The following is a 23,862-nucleotide window of genomic DNA, read 5'->3' on the forward strand; positions in this document are numbered from 1 at the left end:
CAGCTTTTATACTGTAATTCTAAAAAGCATTCTTCCATTAATAGACAAATCCAGTGCTTAGTTAGTAGAAATGATATGGTACTGGAGTGGCAATACAGAGTGAAAGAGTAAAAGCAGGACTGAGACAGACCAAAGGTCTGTCTGTAATGTGATGTTTGCCAGTGTACAGCAGTGGGAACTTGGAAAAGAGGATAAAACCAGAGCAAATCTGGAGTAATAGTTCCATGTGACACTCCAGCAAAATGTTACTTGGTGATTTGTGAACTAGAGATGTTGTCTTTGTGCTAATGAGTGCCACAGAGTCTGTGTTAAGTAAAGAAATAACACATAATACATAACACATAAATCCTTTATTTGTTTGGATTCAGACCCAAGTGGCCAGTCCATAATCATTCCATGCACAATATCTTTTTACTTCTGATTTTGAAGAGCTCTTGCTTATCTCCCCTGCACTAGTCTTTTTTCCAGACTCTTTTTGTATTCTGTTTACTTGTTCTGTTTTTGATCCATAATTCTGACACTCTGAGCCAACCTTCACTGCATCTTTTTGCTTAGTCTTTGTGAATGGGAGACCAGAATGCTCAACTGGCAAGGTCCTGAGGAATTTACAAAGTGGCTTGATTTTGTTGTTTTCTTTGTTTTGTGTTTCTCTCTTAATAGTTCCTGACAGTTTGCTTGTTTTTCTGGCTGCCACTTATGATTGATCTGACATTTTCATAGAATTACCTGTTATTACTTCAAATTTTCTTTATGGTGTGGTAGTTTTGTGGTTTAGAGCCCATCATTGTGTATTTAAAGCTAGATTGTTTTTAAATGGGCACTTTTTTTACATTGATTGACAAAGAATTCTATAGTCCATTAATCTTGGACACTTTTGCCATTCTTCCCATTCAACTTTTGTTTTTACTATCCCAAGTGAATCTAAATATCTCACAAGAAGGTGCTGCACTGTAGAGCTCCCTCAGAAATGGTTTATATGGGCAGGAGATGCTACCCCAGAACAGGTACCCACAGTCAGCAGCATAATTAAATTTATGCTTTAAGTTTAAAGTTCATCATTGTCCTTTTCTGTACATTCATTTGATGTTCCTGCAATTTTCAGTGTTGGATACCAGCCATTTCTCCTTAAAAACATATGCTTTAATGAGTTGAAATCTGAAACCTGTGCTTTAAAGGTTTACAGTGCATGCACTTCTCACCTCCCAACATTTAGGGTTGAATCATACTAACAGGATGTTTGTTTTATTAAATTAATCCAACAGTATTTTTTACCAATAATTTTTGAGAAATAGATTTTCTCCATATCCTAATTTGGTGTGATTATTTTTTTCATTGTAAGAAATTAAATGTATGGCTTGTTCAGCAGGTTTCATAATAGATCAATAATTTGTTGGCTTAACTTTTTTTTTTTCCTGTGGAGATGTGGGAAGATCAATGTCTGTAGTGCCCTAGGTCAGGATCAATAGTTTTAATAAAACTTCCCTTTTTTGTTGTTTTGGGATTGTTGGGTTTTTTGTTTTGCCTTTGTACCTTTGTATGGTTTTGCTTTTATTAATGAGCTTTTCCTTTAGTTTCAGACCATTAATGGTTTTCAGATAATGTCACACTGCCCAAGGTCAAGGCCAGTTTGAACTAAAAACTCTGCTTATCAATGTTTAAATCTATTGGATCAGCTTGCATATGTTAGAAGACATAAGAGTTAGAGTCACTGCTTTCTGGGGCCCAAAGTTAAAACAAAACAAAATCTCAACCTTTTGGGAGGATGATACATTCAGCCCTTTTTTGTATTTCCTTAAATAAATAACAGTTGTCTCATTTATGGATTTCATACTGGTGTTAACAACATAGGTAACTATTGTGGCCTTGGCTGCTCTTCAATTAAAGATACTATATGCTCCGTATGGACCTTTATCATGGTACATTGCTCATTCCACAAAACCAGTTTGAAATAAGATAGCATCACTTGTTGATTCCTGAAATTCTGGATGGGAAGAGGCAAATTATCAAAGTGTGTGTTATCAGCTGGAGTGCTTGAGAGAATGCAATGTTTTTGTCTCTGAGGCTCAACCCTGTGTCTTTTGAAATCAATGGAAAGATCTCATTAACTTCATTGGCTATTGATTATGGTCATGGAGAACTTAAAACATTCATGAATATTAATGGATTATACTGATCCGTGTGTCTTTTTGCATGTTGTACCTTGTCTGGAATCTGTGATTCAATTTTTGTAGTCTACCTAGAGATTATAGAGAAAGCAAGTTTCGTGTAAGCTAAAAGATTTGATAACACATTATACCTGGAAGTGTGCTCTTGTGGTGTGGTAGAAGTGAGGGGCACAAAGAACAGCACTCTTTGACCACTGGCACCAAGGCAGTTTATCCCCTCTAGGAGATACTTTTTTCCATTATTTTGGCAGTGTTAGCCTGTTTTTTTGCTAGGCAGCAGTTCACTTCATAACAAATCATCACAGAGGAGTTTGAACAGCAGAATCTGTACTCAGAAGGTGCCCTACAGACTCTGGTAGCCCATCATCTTTAATTTAGAGATTTTATTTCCCATCTTGTGATTACAGTTGAATGAACATTGTAGAAAAGTTTAAATTGTAGCTATCCATGTCATGCTTTTGCCATAAATGGTGGAACTTATGTTTTCAAGCCCCTAATCTTCACCTGCTCAAATAGTCTCTACAGAATAATTGCACAGAAGGAAGGAGAGTAAAATGTGAGTATGTATGGTGTCCCTGGATGGAAATTAACTGAAGGAACTGACCCTTTGATTAGAAGTTTCTCTGCTGTAGCATCCAATTTCAGACAGTGAAAGTTGTGGGAAATAGATGGCTGAATGGAAAACAAATCCTTTGCTCCAGGAGGGACAGAACAGAGATACTGGCTAGTGGAAAAAGGAGACAAAGGGGAGATTTGAATGAGTCCTGCTTTGCCTGACTTCAGGGGCTTGAAATTTATTTTGTGTAAGATGACAAAATGTCTAGAATGAACATTGAGGGCATGTAGGAGGTTAATTGGAATGCTTTGAAATGGTTAATTGTCTAAAAGTGGAATTGTGAGATTTTATGATCAGTTTAGCTCAGTGATTTCCACAGTAGGTTTTAGACATAATGTGAAGTAGAAATTATTTAAATGCCCTATGTGAAAAGTAGACTGTGCATGTCAGTCTGATACCAGTGACCTGGCCTATTATAGATTGTGAAGTGGCAGTTAAGATATAAACCTCTGGTTGGCAAAAATAATGTTTATGTTGTTATGTAGTTGATCCCATTTGAATGAAAGTAGACTCTGTCTTATTTTCTCCATAACTGCTTTCTTTGTTATGAATAATAAAGACAGTAAAGTAAGCTGACCTGGCATAGAGTATATACAGACAGCAGATTTAGTGAATAGGGTAAACATGGACTGGTTTTATATTGTTATGTTTTGGCTATACCTCCTGAATGATACAACACTAATGCTTGTTCGAAAAGAATGCACAGAGTAGTCCGAGACCAGATGTAAAGTTTGGGAGGCTGCATATGCTGATTTTGTTTGCTGTAGTCCACTACCCTGTGCCCCCCACTGCCCTCCTAATCCGCCCTGATTCTTCTGCCTGCCCCAGTGATTAGCAGTCAAAACTAAATCAGAGAGGAGTCTATGGAACCAAATATTTATGTCCCTTGTAATGTGACACTGTGATATTGTACTGTGAACCTGAAAAGATGCCAGGCCATGCGTCGTGTCTAATAGCAATTGATCAAAAATGGAACTGCAGAACTCTACTCCAAATTGTTGGCTTTATAAATTTGATAATAAGTACATTTCTTGATAGAATACAACAGTGCAATAAACTGTGATGCCCTCTCTTCCCTCCGCACCTGTCCAATTGCAGATCGCTGTTTGTACAGTACGTTGTCGTCGCTGACAACTGAATAAGAATTTTTAGGAGCAGTTGGCTATCAAGTAATGGCAAATTTAAAGGTTATGCAAATTGTGCCAGTACAGCCCAGCTTGTTTCAGACCTCTTTTCTCTATTATCATATCAATTGAGTCAGCTCATAGTAGACAAAGCAAGGTTATGGGAACCACCTAGAGCATCATGCACCATTAAACATCAATGCAGCACACATGAACATCTGCAACAACGATCTTATTAACAGAGGGTATAACGGAAAGCAATAAACAGCTTTCTTAGTCACCTAATTGTAAAAAATTTCATAACCTAATACTTGCATTATTTATCAACAGCAATTTGGTCAAAAATTACATGATTACAGTGCATTAGGTTACAATACCTATTGTCTGCTGTAAATTGCTACAAAAATATGAAAATCCTTTTGTGAGCAGTAAAAGACTTTCGTTAGTAGAAAGTTAAAAATGCAATTTTCTTTTAATTTCTGACACATCATGAAATATAAATATCTGCTTTTTGCATTGATATTTTTATTTGTCTAAAACAAAATGTGATAAAAGAACCTAAGAATTGTTTTTGATCTCCTGCTTGTCTAGATAGCTTAGCATTTCAAAAATCAGGGCAGAGTTGTTTTGTTGTGAAAAGTAACATACAGAAAACATAAAATGGTCTTGTGTGTGTGCAGTCAAAACAGATGTTTGGAGGGACAAAGTAAAGCATATTAGATGTCTGTACTGGATATGTGTTGGCTTCTGGAGGAGACACTGCCCTGCTTTAGACGATGAGAGTATGTGAAGCTGTGATCTCAAATAGCTGAGAGAAATGTATACAAAAATTAAAGTATGTTGGAAGTTGATAACAAAGAGAAAGGAGGTTTGGCTCTTCAAGGCCAAAGCCAAACTCTAGGAATAGGTTAGGCTTGAAGCACAGCCTTAGCTGGAATCAGATCCATGGTGAGGAGGGACAGACTTTGTGTCCCTGGAGCAGGGCACTGCTGGACTCCCTGGGTTAACAGGGAACCAGAGACCTGCTCAGAAGGCTTAGAGCTACAGCAGAAGAGCACCACTCTTCCTGTCTCATCCTGAATGTGCAAATGCGCAGGTATGTAGGAATTAAAACAGAAAGGAAATAAGAGGCTGGATGAACAAATCAATACAGGCTCAAAGATTGAGTTTGACAAGTGCATTCAGCAGAAAGTCCTGCTCCAAACATCAGTCTGCTCCCAAGCAGCTTTGTTCCTTCCTGCTCCCAACTCTTGCCACTGAGAAGCAGCCACCAGATCTGATTTGTAGTTATGTGGAAGAAGAGTGAAGCCTTCTAAGTTTTTGTTAGCATAAAAAATCCAAATTGTGCTAGGATCACTGGCTACAATTAGCCTCCTGGTCAGCAGCAGACACCTCAGTCATTGCTCTAATCAGCAAGAGTCAACAGGTGATGGTGAAGGATGTGGGGAAAGAGGAAGAGTCATTAGGCAAAGATGAAGCTTGGTGAAAGGATGGATTTGGCAAGTTGAGAGTTACAGGTATTAATTTTGTTACCACAGAAAAAGGAAAGTTTTTCTTTAAAAATGTTAACATCTTTCATTTTTAAATTTGGTTTTATTTCCTCCAGGAAAAACTGGCAAAAAAAGCAGTGAAACTGTCTAAATAGCCATTAAGTATATGTTTTCTACTGAAATGCTTCTAAAAGGAACAAATAACAAGCATTTTCCATTTTTTTTCCCACATTTTGAGTTGCAGTTCAAATGATCTCACTCTGTAGGCTAACCAGAATATTTTCCTGCTTACCTCTGCAGTTTTTAAAGTAGTATCTGCTTCTTGCCTTTCTTCATAACTTTTTATAACTTAATTGTATCAGCAGAATGTCAATTTTTTGTGCTTATACACATCTATTTACTTGCTTAGCAACCTTGCTTTTCAGATTGGAAACTCTTCAGAGCAGGACTTTTTTTTTTCTTCTAAGACATATCTTGATGGTCATCTTGACAATACAAGAATAATACATATTACAGAGATCATGACCTGTATGCACCAACTGATGTTTGATTAATCTTAAATGTCTTATTGCTTCTAAAAAGATAAGTGTTTCATTTGGGGTATTATTTTGGAATGACTTAAATTTGAATTATTCAGCAAATTAATACTAGAGAAATAATACTCTAAGGAAAAGTAACCAGGAGTGATAGCAGAGTCTGACAACACACTGCAGAAAGAGAGGCTGGAAATTTTTTGTTTTTCTGCTAGGTTACTTATTTTGGATTTGTCAAGCAGCCTGACTTTGTGGCGTTGGGTTTTACATTGAATGACAGTGCATGCCCTATAAAGCCTTGGGTTACCTTTATGGGTGCACATATGGGACTGCCATGCTTTAAAGGCCTTCCTACACAAAACAATGATCCAAAAGCTCCTGCCAGAAACTCTTTGTCAAAGCTGCTATTACAGTCACTGTGTGGAAATGAATTTAATCCACAGTGTAGTCAATAATTGTAAAAATTCAGGGGTGCATAATTTACATCAAAATGTGGGTCACATTATTTTTAAAAGGTGGTAGATTTACCATCCTGTTTATGTCAATGGTTAGGTAATGCGTTTAAACTGATAATATGATACTAGAGAGATCATACTTTTGGGGTATTTAATTATCTAAGAAATTATCTGCAACTAATGTGGGAGAAAAATAACCTCCTTCATTTTGGGCCAGATTTTTATCTTCAACTGGTATAACCCTTAAAAGAATTCCATTTAAAACAGCAGACTTTCTCTGTTTCAACTGGCATTTTAAAAGTAGGATATTTTCTCACTGACATTAGAACAAATTTTGGCCTCCACTAAAGTGACATCTTCTAAATAGATTTAAAACCTGCTAAACTCTGATAAAATTCATTTAGTAAGCGTGTTTTATTCAAAAATAAATAAGTAGCCTTGGGAGATCTTAATTAAAGGAAACAGGAAGCTTACAAATTCAGAATGAGAAGGAAAAATATTGCAAAATTCTAGAGCTGAGCTCTGAGATAAAAGGATGAAAAATTGAAATTTCTACATGTAATTTGAATTTTTAAAGGCAGTGCTGCAGAATTTTTGTGGTATAGCTACCTCATCAATGTTCAGCTAGTAACAAATAATTTTTTTTTCAAGGAGAAGCAGATATATACATTAACTTATTTTTAGTAATATATCTAGGGAAGGCTGTCTCTGTCATTCCAATGGACTGATTTTATTTATGAAACTAAATATAAATTCTCCCAGAAGAAAAATCTCCTTCAGAGCTGCTCTGTAGTGACCTAATGCTCACTCCTTCTCTTTTCAGTCTTACTGATGCTCAAGTGAAATAGAAGTGCCTTGGGCCCATTTCTGCCTCCACTGACAAACCATGCTTCTCAGATTATCATGTAGCATAAAAAAAGCTGTCATGTAACATGGCATTTATTTAAATGATGTGATTTCTGTGTTCACCACTCTGAAACTGAGGTATAGCTAAGAAAGCTTGCAAGTTTTGACAGGTGTGTTTACCCCGCTAGGGCAATATGCTTAATGTATGAAAAATGTGAGGCAGAATACAGTTTTTGTCCTACTGAAAATCCAATTATAATGTGTATTTCTCTCTCTCTCTTTTTGGTTTTGTTTTGTTTTTAGCCAATGCCATGCTAAGCTTTTGAGTAGGAATGGCATTGACGTGATTTATAGGTTGATACTTGTCAAGAGTCTCCCATAGGACAGTGTTTTGGTGGCCTAGCTGTGCAGTGGTTTAAAACACATCTGTAGATACCTTGAAGTGGAGTACAAGCATAGATGTTTCCTGTTGGTGTGTTGGTCAGTGCAAACAGTAAGTGAGTGCACACACAGTCTGGTTTCTGAGCTGAGAGATGTTTCATTTTTGCAGTCCCCACAGCCATGCTGAGGAACATTGTGAGCCAAACATGTCACTGTGACCCAGACACACCTTTGTGATACATTCCTTACCCTGGACATTGGCATTCCAGCTCTCATCATCTGTGTGTGATTACAAGCCTTGGCTATCTATTTACAAACAGAAATAGATTTGTTTGTATTTCTAACTCACATACACAGCTCAAAAATTAATGGTGGAAGGGTATGGCTTGATTTTTTACATGTGAGGATCAAGTAAGATGCACAGTGCCCAAAGCAGTACATGTAGGATTTACCATGCAGGGAGAGATACTTACATTGATTAATGTCCAAGGCCAGATGTGGTTTTGTGTCACCTTGTGCTCACTGGTGTGGCTCAGCTCACTGTGGTAGAGGTTGCTCTTCACAGAGACCAGGATCGTACAGTTTATGGGCTTTGTTTATTGTAAGCCATCTCTCCTGTCTGCAGGACTGATTTCTCCTGCTCTTCACAGTACTTCCAGACAGCCATTGTGTTGTATCAGTGCATACCTGCAGAACCTTTTCTTGATTTTGATGCCTGTGACTTCACCCCCTTTCCCGAGTCCTCAACCCCTATGTGAGGCTGGGCAGAAGTTAGAGGAGAGGTTTGAGCTCTGAGCTCTACCTTATGTCTCCAGCAGCCATGCTGAGCTGGAGCAGTGCATTCCTGGCAGTTCAGTGGGCGCCGTTTCAGCTGCCTCTGAAATCAGTGCCTGGCGGGCAAATGGCAATACTCTTGTGTGCTTGTAAGGCTTTTTCAACAGAGTTCATTGCCATTCTAAACCTTAAACATTGTGACACATGCCAGAAAAATTCAGCAGCTTGTTCTTTAGGGCAGTTTTTCCATATATATATATATATGCACATATATATATTTTTAAGATGTTTTATTAGCAACAAACTGAAGCAGAACTAGTATTTTATGTTGACCTCTTGCTTCTCCATCTTTTAAGCAGAGTGTTCTGTTTACTAGTGCTAAAAATTATTTAATATGAGAAATAAAGTAGAGATTTAACTCTTGGCACTGGCAGTGATGATATAGAAAATAATGACATTTAAGCGTGCCCCACACCTTCAATAAAGTAAACAAACCATGTTTTGCCTATAGAAGATGTTCATGAGCCATTTGTCAATGCTGTTGCATTTCTTACAATTGTTGTAACTATATACAGAGTTCTGGGTCCAATCTTGTGCTGGTATAAATCAAGAGTTATTTAAAATGGCTGCTGTTGAATTAACAGGATTGCAGACAGAATTGGGTGTAGGTTCAGAGGATACACGCTGCATGCAAAAATAGTGTTTAATTTTACATCATTGCTAATAGTTGATGTGTATGAGTGTACAAGTTGATTCAGATGAACCTTCTTTCCCCTATTAACTCTAATCTTATGAATCACACTTCAGTGAGAGGCTACAAATAGGACTTCTGAATCAAAATGCTCTTGACCAGATAATGGTACAATTTGTATGTCTGATGAGAGCTATAAGGGGAAGACAAGTCTCATTTACCTCCTAAGACAGAGGAAAATGGGGTCTGCACACTGTCATTTCCCCTACGGGTATCTGTGGGACTATGACTAGAGCCACAGGAGATTTGAAGTCTTTGCCATCATATTCTTTCTCTGTTTCTACTGAAAATGAACTAGCTGTCTCTAAGGGACAGCACTTTGCATCCTGATCAACACTTTTGCTTAGCAAACTGCAAAGAGAATTTTAGCTCCATTGCTAAAGAGACCCATTAATTGGGTTTTTTCTTATGGAAATCAATTAATATTTGTATTACCTGTATCATACCACAGACATATTAAAGCCTTATAAATGACAACTGCTCTGTAACTTGTTCAGGGTCATTTGTTTATTATAGCAATAAAGGATAAATTTCTACATTGTTAGTTATAAAGATTTCTTGGGTACATACAGAATACAGCATCATTTGTTGTGTACTATTAAATACTTGATAGAAAGATCCCAAAGCATGTGGCTGACTTGAACCTTGCCTGTCATGCTGTATCTGCATTGAATGGCACAAAGAGATCCCTTCTTTTTCTGACAAGCCCTACATAGCTACAGCACCAGGCCCACAGTGCACAGACCTAGATGGTGGAGGGAGGAGGTGTTGGGGTGCAAAACAAGGCCAGCTGAACACTCGCCCACAAAGTGCCAGGAGTGCCAGAGTGTCCATCCAGAGCTGGCTGAAAGTCCCAGCCTGAAAATGCAGGATCTCATTCTGCTTGCGTACAAGGGACAGGTTGCATCAGCTCTGCCAGGCTTGAAGTACATAATCACTGCAAGTCTGGGGGATTGCTAGCTGGGGTTCAGTGCCCTGCCCCACGTTGCCTTGTAGCTTTGGACAGTGCTGTGTTGATGGTGGGGGAGCTGCAGCATCTCTTTGATGTACATTACCCATTGTAGTATCATTGTGTGAAGGAGAGCAACAGTGTAATTTTACTGTTGAACAAAACAGGAGAAAGTATTGCTATACTGAGGGTTTTTAAAGATGTATTGATGTGCTGAAGAAGATACAGAGACTTAGAGCCTGTAGCCTTTTGGGGTTTACCTTCTGGAGGCAGGTGAGAGCTAAAAATCATCCTAAGTAACATGGCCTGGTTTCAAATACTTTTTTCTTTATTCTTACCTTACAGCTGCCCAGACACATTTATAGGTTTTGAGTTCAGGTTTCTATGTTCTGTTAAGTTCTTCCTGTCTCATTTTTTTTCTTTTCTTTTTATCTTTTTTTTTTTTTTGGCCCCTGATCTAAAGAAAGTTAGGGAGGGTGGAGGTGGGGAGGAGATGGGACAGAATTCTGTTCCACATTTGTTCCTTTATTTTACAAGTTAAAGTTCACAAAAGAAACATGAATGTGACTCCATCTTGTAAGCATCTGTACTACCACTACCAACCCATGGATCAAAAGATTATTTGAGGAAATAGCTAGACCTTTTTTGTATATATTTGAGGTCTACCTTCTTCCTTTCATTTTATTTTAAAATTAAGGACACTCCAACATGTTGCCCATAAGAGTTCTGTTACAGGTAATTAAACGTAAGTTTACACATTTAATCTACTTTTAAGAGCAAGAGAGACTGGTAAATGACCCAGTTAAGGAAAGTACTCAGCCTAATTGGATGTAATGATTGCTTGCTGGTGTTTATTACTGTACTACGAGTAGACATGTAGTCTGTGATTCTAATTTGGTTTGGAGACAGACCTATAGTATTTACACCTATCATTGGAGTTCGATTGTTTCTGCTAACATTGTGAAATAGGCTTGTATTCATTTGGGAGCTTACGAGTGTTAGAATGGAAGGAGCACTGGGTTTTTTCAGTTACTATTGCTCTTCAGTTATTATTTCTCCAGACTTTTACCTACAATAATATGTTAAGCCAGATATGCTAGCATGTATCTTTGCCTAGGAAAACAGAGATTTCACCTCTTCATATATGTAATGTGAGGGATTAACAATAACTCCATTTACCAATGAGCTGTATCCTTCTGACTTATCTGTGAACTTACCATATCTTCAGTCTATGAAGTCACATTAATGTCTGGGTTTGATTATTTCTATGTCATTCTGAAAGAGTTGAGTTCCTGACAAATGTAAAGTCACTGAAAGTTGAATCAAAGCCCCAGAATTTTAGATTTCATTAAAGCTTATTTTCTGATATGTCCCTAATTGTAGTCACCTTGTTGCAATTTGCACTCACAATTCTGGGCTTCCAGGAAATGATATCCAAGTGGAATATGTTGTATCACAGAAGATATTTGTTACATAAATATACCACACAGGATTTTATGCCTAGAGCAGCAGCACTTGGACTTCAAAACACTTATGTAATTATTCTTTCTTTCATAAGCTCTCAGAATGATGAATGAAATGAGAACTGACTTTGAAAAGCAAGGCCACTGATGACCAGTGCACTTAGCCAAGGTGTCTCAATGTTTGCTATGATGGATTTGGGAGTTTTGTAACATAATGGATCAAAAATGAAATTAAAAAAACATTAAATTCACAAAAACAAGGATACTCAGAATGGAGACTTCTGCTTCATCGTGATTCATCTTGTTGTGTTTAGTTGCTACAAAACAGATCAGTAAGAGAAATTAGCTCTTTTGGTGCTATTACACAGACATTGCAATGTAATTTAATGACAGCTTTAATTCTAACTGACTTCATTTGTAGAGGAAAGGGATAAAAAACCCAAACCTCAGTATTCTTTTGTTGATCTTCCAGTATATACTATTGTCAGCTGTAGTGTAGTTGACTCTGTTATGGTAGAAGTTCTCTAAGGTTAAAGAAAGATAATTTGCCAACATCAAACATATTGGATGTGTGCAGATGCTAATGTTTTGTAATTTAGTATGTGCTCCAAAGCCATGCTCCTTCTTAAACTTCAGTACTTCAAAATACACAATTATTGCTCTGCTTGAAAATATATTGGAAGTTACAGAAAGAAAATTTATTACCCAGGTAGACATGGAAAACTGTGACCAGAAAAAAAATTCTAAAAAATTTGTACACCAGAAGATTTTCCTAATGTATTTGGGATTTTAGAATGAGTCAGTTACTTACAATTGTATTTACTACAGAAAGAATAGAATAGGAATTTCTGGTGCAATACTTACCGGCACATACTAGAGGGAGCTGAGGGAGGAAGTCAAGACAGAGGAAAAGAAAGGAAAAAGATGATGATGAGAACTTTCATTTGTGCTAGTTTGCTTGAATAGAATCTTACTTGATGCCACACCCCATTTACAGCTTTCAAAATACAATGTGCATTATTCACTCTCTGTGCCCAAACACAGACATTTGTATGCATATCCAATTGTCTGCTGTGCATTTAATGTAGAACATCTGTGTGTGCCCATGCACCCTCAGAAAGGAGCAGGTTAGTTTATTACAATGTGTCCTCAACAGACTTAGCACATTGTTCATTGTTTTAGTATTATCTAGAGCAAATCAATATACCTTCTTGTGAAATGGATGAATACACTCTGCTTGTCTGGCAGAGTTTAATGTAAGACCTCTCTTTCATGATTTCCAATTCAAATGAATCCTGTTAAAATTACTAAAAAACATTGCTCTTGAAGACTTATCTTAAGAGCACAACACAGCATTGAAGCACATTTCTAAATAGCTTTCTTAACAGGGTAGAGAGTAGGATGCTCTGAGAACTGACTGAAACCTGTTCTTTAATTGGAATATTCATCTTATGTTTTTCATTACCCTTTTTCCTTTGCCTCTCATGGATGGTTGTTGCTAATGCTCCCCTCCCCTCCTGGTGGGCCAGCCAACAGTTCCCTCTGGAGGCAGCATCATTATATCTGCCTGGTTCACTTAGTAGCAGATGGTGAAGAGCAGTAGAGCTGATACACTGCATTTCACAGAAACCAGGATCCTTCTGGTACCTCTGCAGCATACACAGACTTGCCTGATTTGAGACTGTGAATTCTTTATACGCCTTCCAAACTAGGTTTCCTTGTTTGCTACTGTGTATGTCAGTGTAAGAGTGATTTTTATGATCTGCTCTGTTGCTGGACAGTGAAGAAACTACTCCTCTCCAGGTTTCAGCTACTGAAAGTTCTGTTTCCCATTTTCTTTCTATTTTTACCAAAAATTAAAAGAAAACAGCTCTGATGGTTTTTCTTTTCACTGGTTGACAGGATTTTCTTCCCCCTCCCCTTTTTGTAATTCCTGCTGTCTGCCAAAGGACAATCTGTTTGCTCTGAGACAGTTTAATGCATACTGACTACCAGAGGCAGAACTTCCATTGGCTCTGTTACAGGGGTAATTTACACTTTAACAAGGTATTGTGACAAGGTGGTAATTATATTTTTATCACGTCATTATGACATTACCACCTGGAAAGCCATAGCTGATTAATTAGTGGCATATATTAAATTTATAACCCTGGAACTCTAAAGTTATCATACCTAAGTGGTGTAATTATGCTGAACTGTGGTATGGCAGTGAATTGGAGGTGAAGATGCTGAGTATCCACCTATTGCAATGCATTTAATGAGTGCCAGTAGAGGGCAGGGAGCTGAAGGAAATAGTTGGGGTTTTTAAAATAAATACTAAAGAAGAGAGTGAAATCTTGAAACCAAACCTAGTCAGATGGCAAGTTGCAAGGCTTCTTGCGTGTATGGATTTTTTTAAAAGGTGCAATTTGAAAGCACTTTGATTTCTGCTTGTTTTTGCTTTTTATTTCACAGCTTTATTTCAGTTAATTCACATCTATTCTGGTTTTAACAATGCAGCAGTTTCTGTTGATCTTTTGGAGCCTTGTACTGGCCATTCTGGAGGCTATCTCACCTTCTTGCCACTAGCAGAAAACATTGGTTTTGGTAGGATGGATTTTTCTCAGTCTTGTCCATATGCCCAGGTGGTTTATGTTGTTCCTTCTGATTTACTTTTTAATTTTCTTTCTTTTTTTTTTCCCTTAGTCTTTTTCTCTTGTCCTTAGTATTAGGAGGTAGAGAAAATAAATGAGGCTGGAAGTAAATAATGAAAATGCCACAACTTATGGCTTGTTTGAATGTGTTCCCATATCCTGATGAAGTAAATACAGACAGAATTATAAACCAAATCTATTTTTACCCGAATTATCATGCTAAAGGTCATAGTTTTGAACTGTTTTGATTTTCCCTGTTTGTTGTGCATTTCAAAGTCAGATTCCCAAGTAACTCATGTTTTATTCTTCCCTTTCTCTACAGAAAATGAAGTGACTACTTTCCCTGTGTTGGTGAGTGATCAGAGTGAAATTGTGGATACCAATGGAGCTGGAGATGCATTTGTTGGAGGTATTTCTTACTTCTTTCTGTTGTTTGGAGATTATCTTATTATTCTCTCTATATAAAATCTACTATTTTTTCATTCAGCTTGTCCTTCAGAACAAGCTTCATTCTTTTACAGCTTTTCTCTGCATCCTGAAGTTATATGATTTAATTAAGTTCTGACTTTGAAAGGGAAAGTGTGTTCCATTACTTCAAAAATAATATGCCATGATGCTGTATTCTGGTCGTTTTCATGAGATTAATTGTATCTGTCAGACTGTTGCATAAACAAGCTGCATCAAGTACTATACAGTGTACAGAAATCCCTCCTGGCTTAAATGTTAACACATTGTTGTTCTTTAAAACAGGTTGTAGTGAATATTAAACAGTATGTTAATAAGTGAGCATAATGTCTCTGATCATGTAAATTTTGGTAGAACATCTGCTTCCAATACAATTATTTGGACATCAGAAAAGAACGCAAAGGGTTAATTTGTTAAAACAAACCCCAAAAATCTCTGGCATTGCTTAATATCCATTTGCAAACTTACTATTTTTTTTGGCGCAAGCTCTAAGGAAAAAAGAGGATGTTATGTCTATGCCTGTTTAAAAAAAATTATTCAATATAAGCCAAAACTCAATCTAATCCAAGATTTCTGTCATTTGTTGTAACCTTCATCCATGTAGTTCTGTGATGCACTATTGCATCCTGAAGGCTCTAATATCCAGTCTGTAGTAGCTGTAAGGGGCTCCATTAGTCACTAATTTACTGGAAATATTACAAAAGAGACTTTATAAATAGAATTGCAGGGCTCAGTCTTGTAGCTATGAAGAGGATAACAAGCAGTGTGTTACCAAATTAAAGCTTCAGAATTGTGTCCCACTTCAAGAAAATATTCAACATAAGCTTAATCTTAAGCATGTGAGTAATTCCATCCTTACTTAATACAGCATTTAAAGCAAAGATAAATGTTCAGTATATATTTAAACTGTCTGAGAATAGGAATGTTTTACTCATTATTTCAGTGCTTTCATGAATCAAAAAGGACAGAAGTAGAGGGAAACACATTAGGTTGTATTATTCATACACCTTTTAGAGCATGCTTGTCATTCTCTATTGTTCCTAAATCACAAACAAGACTAAATTTGAACCAGTAGGTAACAGTGACTATAACATAAATAAGATCATCTTCAAGTGCTTGTCCTTGTATACATTTGCTCTGTGTATCAACTGTGCCAGAAAGCTGCTGTTCTTGTGAGGGAAGGGAAAAAAGAGAGAAAAGGTCTTGCCATGTTTATCTCAAATTGTATTTATTTTCCATTGTTTGGTTTTAGGCCTCTTGAAATCAGGACTTTTGTTTTAATAATCCTAATTTTGTTCTTTCCTAGATTAGCTGCAGGAAGAATAATGCAACTAAATAATCAGGACTTTAAGAACTGTTTTATAATATAATAGATCAAATTAAAAAATAGATTTCTCAAAAGCCTTCCTCTTTAAATAACATCCTTTTCCCTGGTACTGCCATAGCAGCTGGTTTTCTGTAGAAAGGCTAAAACATTGACTTTAATCTGAATATCCTGAATGGAAAGGGTGATATAAACCAGATCAGTCTCTATTCCAAACCACTACCTTCCACCAGCAGTGTAAGGAGCTGGGGCACATCCTGTCAGGCTGATCTTGGGTCAGTTGTGAGAGTTCTTTCTCCAAGGGGTAAAGTGATGTGGACAATGCTCAGCTGTGTAAGAGAGGGTAAAGGGACATACTCAAAAACATTGACTCTCCCTTATCCTTCTAAGTGTTAAGATACAGCAAGATCCTGTGCATTTGGGATAATCTTAACAAAAGTCCTGTATCCCTGCTTATGGATGTGTATTATCTTCAGTTCCCCCACAAACAGTGCTGAAGCAGCAAATGCTTTTTTATTGGGGCACAAGTGGAGTGCAGTCCAGTGCATTGCACAGTTCTCCCTCACTAGCAGAGAAGGGACCAGAGCTGATTTTCCCTCTGGAATGGAAGTCAGCTCAGCCTTGGCAAATCTGTCTGAGCTGTCCTTGCAGTCAGACACTTACCTGAGGGTCGGTGTGTGAGCTCAGCCTCTTGTTGCACCATGCTTCTCTCTCCTGTGACTCAAAGCAACAGGAGCTAGAATATACATAGTTCTTCCATTGGCTTCTGGGATATCTTGGTTCTCCTCTGTCACACCATAAATAATAAATTCATCATTTATCCTCCTCGGAGAATAGATTTTCCTGAGTTTGGTCCAGGTGGATGAATTTGGGCTCATAACAGTCTAGATACACAGCTGATTCTAGTCTTAGTGTACTGTGGTCTCCCTCAAGGAGTCATTCAATTTTCCTTCCCATATGTAGGAAATAGGATACTGGACTGGAAAGGCTTTGATTTGGTCTGTGTTTCATTTGGGGGAGATGTCTGTATTTTATCTGTGCCACATTTTTCATGTGTTTTCAAAATGTGTATTTGGAACAGGAGAAGTTCTTGAACGTCTCCTTAGCAGCAGTAGTGTAGGTAATGCTGCTCAACACATGTATCTTCTAGCATTGGATCTAGCACCAAGCCAGCTGCAGTGTTACTGTCCTGACAGAATTTTTACAACAGGAAAGTTATATTCTCTTCAGTGCTTTTCTGCTTTTTTCTTTGATTTAGGTTTTTATCAATTGTTACTACCTAAGCAACAGTACATGTAATGTTTTGATTTTAGTGTCCTTGTAGTAAAATGCTTCAAAATTAGTCCCTTAACTAAAATATTCACTCAGTGTTACAATATCCCCTCTGGGAAAACTGGTTCTTTTATTCAACAATAACAAGACTCCCATGGCAAAGTTTCCCATACTTCTCTGGAACCAGTACATTAACATGACTGAACAGTGGTTTTTCTGGAGCAGGTGTTTTGGCTGAGAGGAGAACGTGGGATATAATGAGAACTAAGCCATTAAACAAGATTTGTTTTGCATTAGGAGGTCAGGTTTGTTAGACTCTATCATATTTTGAAAGGTCTTTCACAGAGGCGTTCTCTTCCAGAGGTATAACTCACAGATTGCAGGGAAATTCCTTCTCAATAATTATGCCAACTTGGCAAATCACCCCTCATATGTTTCTCCATGTAAATGTTGAAAAAAAAAAACCATGGGTTTTTTTTTTTTTTACTAGAGCCAGTCTAATTACAGAGGCCCTTGAGATCTTAAAGTCAAGAAAAAGTTTAGAGACATGAAGTTTCTGGGCACTTGTAGCTCTGTCAGTTGATTCACAAGTTCAGCATTTCTGAACATGAAGCCGCCAGCCTCTGAGGAGAACTAGCTCACCCCAACAGCTAGCAGCAAGAAATAAACCACATTCCTCAGTTGAAATGTGGTTTTATTAAGTTGGCACCAGGAGTATCACTGAATTTCTTGCCTCTTACTGCAGGCAGCAGGTCATCTGCCACTCAGGCTGGTGCAGTGCATGAATAAGAAACGGGGTTTTAGAATTGCTGCAGGTACCTTTATGCTAAAAACACTTCTCTAAACAACACTAACACAGTTCTGCTTTTATTGCTTACCAGCAACACTGCTACCTTTTACAAGTTTAAGCAATAATGGTTTGCTTTGTAGAATCTCAGCACCTCTTGTGGTGTTCAGGAGTACCACAGATACTTGGTTATAAATCCCTGAAATACCCATAAATTAAAGTTGCAATTCCACCTCCAGGTTCTTATGACATTGACAAATCACTTGAGCTTTGCTGACATGGCTTATGTCACAAGAGTCCTCTTAATGGAATTACAGCCTTAGTTTGTAGATTTTGGGGAGCATTCTGTTGCTCATTAAATTAACATTTATTTATTACTAGCCAGCCCCAGTTTGAACCATTGCAGTAATGATAACCAAAGCGTACTTAATGGCAATAAATAGACTGAAATATGGGCAGTTTTAGCATCGTGTGCTTTCCTTTATGCCATCCTGCTCTCTTTAGCCAGAGCAGGCCTGCCTTCTGTTTGAACTCCCCTTTGTCATTGCCACCGTAACTAATGAAAACAATAAGCATCTGTTCTGATAGTTGCTGCCATTGTTCCCTGCAAAATCTCTCCCCTAGAATCTGTCTCGTCCCTGGAACTGAGTACAGAGTTCATAACAAATGAATAGGAGAAGGTGTAAAATCAATGTTTCTTCAGGTTCCATCAATATAAATATATTGACTTAATAATCTGCGATGATTTAGTCATACACTACATGAAAAGTACTAGAGTATGAAATGGAACCACAAATCATTTTCAAGTAGCATGATAAGGCAGTGACAGAATGATGGCAGCGAGCGGGTATTGCTTATCACCATGTTATAAAGATGTTATACCATTCTGAAGGAAAAGAAATCCCAAGGTAGAAGGAGCTCTTCATTAAGCATTGTACGGTGCCAGATAGGAGCTGATAGCAATTTGCCTCTGTCAGTATCAAAGGGGAGGTCAATGGCTCAAACCACCTGTCAATTTAAAAATGGCATTGGCAGCTTTCATGTGCTGAGGAATCTCATAAAGCTGCTAGCTAGAGTTTGAAAGCTACAGTCACGATTTTCTGGTGCATGTTCTTACAGAATAAGCAGTTTTCTCTCTTTCTTGTGAAGCCCAGCATGAGCCTTATGACATGGCCAACTCCTGTCTCAGCTATCAGACAACTACTCTGGTAGAGACAGGGAGAACAGCACGTCCTCTTTCATGTGTCCTTGTGTGAGTGGGCCTCATGGCATCCTTATCTCCTCTTTAGGGACCACGGGGCTTACTGAGGATACTTCCCTCTTTCTGATTCTATTTGAGCCAAACTGTCTCAGCCATTTCCTCATCTTTAATAGAAAGGTTAATTCCAAGCATTATTTTTCCATCTTAATCTAAATGTCTCTACAAATTAGATAAAGACCTTAAACTTGTAGGAGTTTGCCTAAAGGTTCTCACATTGTTCAAATTTTAGCCTCTGTTCTTGAGGTAAATGCAAATGATTTTTGATAGACTGACATCCAGCTTTGATTTCAGAGCTAAGTAATATTTGATATACTTCTACATTATTGAAGTATTGAAATACTATATTTCATGTGAAACATCCTTTGAATATATTATGCATGTACATATACATCTATGTGTATCTATAAAACTACAGTACAAGAAATAAAAACACAGGTTTACAGAGGATATATAGTGCACAGAATAGTTGGTCATCATTACTCCTCTACTATTAAGTGTTTGATTCAGAAACCTTTTGAAAAAAGGTCTGGTTTTGTTTTTTGAACACACTGGGATAGCTTTGGAATACCTTGGCTGGAGCTGGTGGATTTAAACAAATATAATATTGATTAAAATAGAAACATAATTGAAACCAGTATAATAATTCTTATGCTGTTATTATGTAGGATCCATCATTTATGGAAGGAATCCAATGATTTTTAAAATAAAAAAGTAATCTTGATGGGATTTGACATCATCTGAGTTTACCCTGCCTTAAGCCAGGGGCTGGAGCAAGACACCTGAAGAGGTCCCTTCCCACCTAAGTTGTGTTATGCTCCTATGAGTTTTAATCCTGTAGGTATTAAGTTCCAAGGTGCCAGTTCCTGCTCCTCTGGAAATCCAAACTCATGACCTTTGGAGGGTGATGTTGGTGGTTCCAAATTTTAAAATTAAGCTCAAAGAGTGGGAATTCCATCTTCTTGCAATAAATCTGTTCTAGGGCAAAGAGGGACTGTACCCATGACTCTGTCTAATAAGTCCCTTATGTATTTCTTGTTCAGGCATTGTGGGGACAGAGGCATGTGCACATATGAGAAATTAAATAAGCTCTTATGAATGGTTCCTATATGGCTGTTCCAGGAGTGCTAAACATGCAAAGATCTGATAATGCCTTCAGCAGAGACAGATTTGAATGGTTTTTCAGAACACTAAATTATGAGTAAGCTTGTGACTATATTAAAAAGAAAGTTGCTTAATGGATTTCTAGGGCTCTTGAAGACTGGGGAAGAATTTGTTTACACTAAAAATTAGTATTTCTCTTTGTTGTATTTCCTCTCTGTATAAATCTATGCTGTAAGGGCTGCTCTCCCTCCAGTATTCACCACCCCTAGAACATTCCAGATTTGTTGAAATAGGAGTACAAGGAGCTGGGAACAGTTCTTTACTAAACAGCAGAAACGTGATATCAGAAGCTACTTCATCCACTTACAGCAGTCTTTAATTTTTATAAGGTTTTTATACTTGTTTAAGATACCTTGGGAAGTTGTCATCATTTTTTAATCACATTTGATAGAAAGAAATACAGTGGATAAAATGTCGCTGCTGTGAAGTACTCCCTTCTGAAAGCACCGGTACTCTGAGATGCAGAGCTACTTGCCAGCTGGGAGCAAGGGATATTTTTTAGGTGTTATCAATTAAATATGTATGTGCATGTAACTTGTAATGGCTGATTTTTGCTACAAAATTTATCTTTACCAGCAAAGAGAGAGGGGATGCTACTTTGAATTGTTCTGTTTTTTTCTTTGAAGTAAAGATAAGTGTTGTAACAGAAAGCAGCACTCAGTTTTCATTTGAACAACATTGGTGGCTAATTGCCTCTGAGCAATCCTGTTGTTACTGAGATCATGGTGGATGAGATAGGAAGCTTTGAAATAAAAATACTTACTTAGTGTCATCAGCACTTTGACTGACAGCCCATTTTTCCCATCTTTACTACTCCTGGTTTATAAACAGCATACAGGACTATAATAGCTGAGCTGCAGAGAGGGCATCAATCTTTGCTTGCTGGGGGATAACCTGTCAGCATGTCCATGACTTACCACCCCTGTGTTCTGATGGCACTCAGAGCTCTGTCAGATAAACACCCCACATAAACCCAGCCTATTAGAGGACCACGTTATCTCTGTAACTGACCTTCTACAAACTAGAAAGTTTATATGATACCAGATTATACATTCCTAGTTGATTTTTTCTCACTCTCAGCTAGAGGCACATCATTATTCTGATCAATAGTGTAGCCAGTTGCTAGTAATTTCAACATTAGTATTGGCTCATTTTCGAAATTTGCAACAGTTTGAATTGCAGCTACTTAAACAAAACCATAAAAGTAGGTATCACTCAGAAAAAAAAAATTGAATATTTCTGGTTTCTTTTTAATTCCCTACTTTGTTTACCAATTTCCATTTAAAATTATTTCTTTGGAAAGAATACCCACTTCTGTGCTGACATTATACATAAACCTGTTTGCATGTGTTGTCCAAGTGCAATTGTGATTATACTGTTTTCATTGTTTTAATTGCTACCTTTCTCTTGGTCTCTAACTGTTCCTCCTCATTTCATTACATATGTATTCTTATAATATAGTAATGTAAATATAGTAATTCACATTTTCACCTGTTCCATTTAAAGGCAATCCAGAAAAAGACATAGTAGAATAAAAGTAAGGCAAAGCATGGTATACTTGCTGTCATTTCTTAAATAACATGTAGAAGCAAAATATCCACTTAAAAGGATCAGTGTATGGAATTAAAAATCCTCAGAAGTTTCTAATTAGGCTGAAGCAGGAGCTGATTCCTTTAGCCTCTGTGTCTCTCTTCCTGTCAGTGACACCGTCAGTTTTAAGGGAGCCTCAGTACACAGCAAGAGGATTAATATTTTGCAAAATTGGCTTTTAAAAGGCCTAATTTACCTCACCATAAATTCAGTGACATTCTGGACAGGTTTTGTGAAAAATAAACGTCAAATAGATTGTGTACTCTTTAAAAAACAAACCTACTGTGTTAAAAATATATTTTCAAAACCAATTACAAAGTTCCAATTTTTGCTGTAATAGCTATGGGACAATTACAAATTGACTTAACGCCTCAAAGCAAATCATCACCGTTTAAAATACTTTGTCATGCCTACTATGCCTACCCTCATAACATTTCATTTTATGTTAATGTGTCATGTGTTAGAAAATCATGTAATGATAAAGAAAACGTTCATGTGGAAGGTTAGAAATTACTTTAATGAGTTACTATTACCTTGCTTGCAGACTGTTGGCAATATTTTTGTGTTATTTTAATGTATTCTGAGTAGAGACAGAGGCACTCGTCAGATTGGATCATCAAGAACATTCCCCTGGGAATCAGGGCAGGATATAGTCCCCTAAGAAATGATGTGTCAGATTAAGCTGATGCTATATTCGCAGGAGATAAAACACCACCCAATGAAATACAAAAATACACTGAAATACATTGTCTGTTTGACATCTAACATGCCTCAGTGGGTGCTAAGGACATGGACACAATGACCATAAGGACTTCTCAGGCCGTGGTGCTCACAAGCTGGGTCCCCTCTCACTTACAGTTCCTCTGTTATATAACAACATGGCAAAGTCTCCCAGAATTTGTTCACTTCCCCCACGCTGCAATGGGCTCGTACTTGACGTGTGAAGATGGCAAGATTGCAGTAAAAGGAATTAAAAGAAAAAACGTGATTTGAGTTAAGAGCAATGGTAGTAGCAGTGCTTGTGGGTTGATTTGACACTGCTTTCTGACCCAGTGGAAAGGGACATTACTGTTATTGGTGATCAGCAAATTTCTGCTATCAGTCCAGAACTGTAACAGATATTTAAAGAGGCAAAAGATGTTAAGTGTCACTGTATTAAAATAGGAGCATTATGAATATAATGCTAGGGTAGGCTATTTCAGCCCACAAAAGTCAGGAAATTCACAGGCTGCCTAGCTCCCATATTCCCACTGCACTGGGTGTTGCTTTTTGATGCTCTTTACATACTGCTGGCTTGGCTGTGTGGAAGCACACCTGCAAATAAAACTCTCCTGAGAGATGGTTGTTCTGCAAATGCAACTTCAAATCTCCTAACTTTTGTGCTTATGAATCTTGGCTATAAAGTTACATTTGTGCAACCTTTTTTGCACTTGAATATATGCTAAAAACTGAGTAGAGGATGAGACATATTATTCCATTTTATTCTCCTTAGAACTTTATTATATCTATAGTAAATTAATGCACTTCTCTTCCTCTTATTCCACACAGTATGTTTAGTAATTGGCACCATTTAGTGTCAGTGCAACAGATCTGGTTTGAGACTCAGAAACTTTCCACAGGTACTAATAGAAGAAAGCTTATTTCATTCTTCTGTCTCAAAAATTGCTAAGAAGAATTTTAGATTTTGAAGAACACTTCTAGGAAATGCTTTTAGGACAAACCAAAAGAAATACCAGCATGGAAAGTATTTTTTTTTCAAATAGAGAAGATACTTCCAGTGAAAATACCTGTTTCTGGTTTGGCACATGCAGTGCCTTGGATA

At 37.4% G+C, this 23,862-nt stretch overlaps 1 protein-coding gene across 2 annotated transcripts in view; it reads left to right on the top strand.

Annotated features, from left to right (window-relative positions):
- The window catches only part of ADK (adenosine kinase), a 275,192-nt gene that overhangs the window by 242,306 nt on the left and 9,024 nt on the right, over positions 1 to 23,862 (top strand). For both annotated transcript variants that reach the window (XM_033066656.1, XM_033066657.1), the window contains exon 10: positions 14,503 to 14,589. In XM_033066656.1, coding sequence (XP_032922547.1) covers positions 14,503 to 14,589 — 87 coding nt within the window. The remainder of the gene's footprint in view (positions 1 to 14,502; positions 14,590 to 23,862) is intronic.

Source organism: Catharus ustulatus, chromosome 8 (assembly GCF_009819885.2).
Source record: "Catharus ustulatus isolate bCatUst1 chromosome 8, bCatUst1.pri.v2, whole genome shotgun sequence".
Taxonomy (NCBI): domain Eukaryota; kingdom Metazoa; phylum Chordata; class Aves; order Passeriformes; family Turdidae; genus Catharus; species Catharus ustulatus.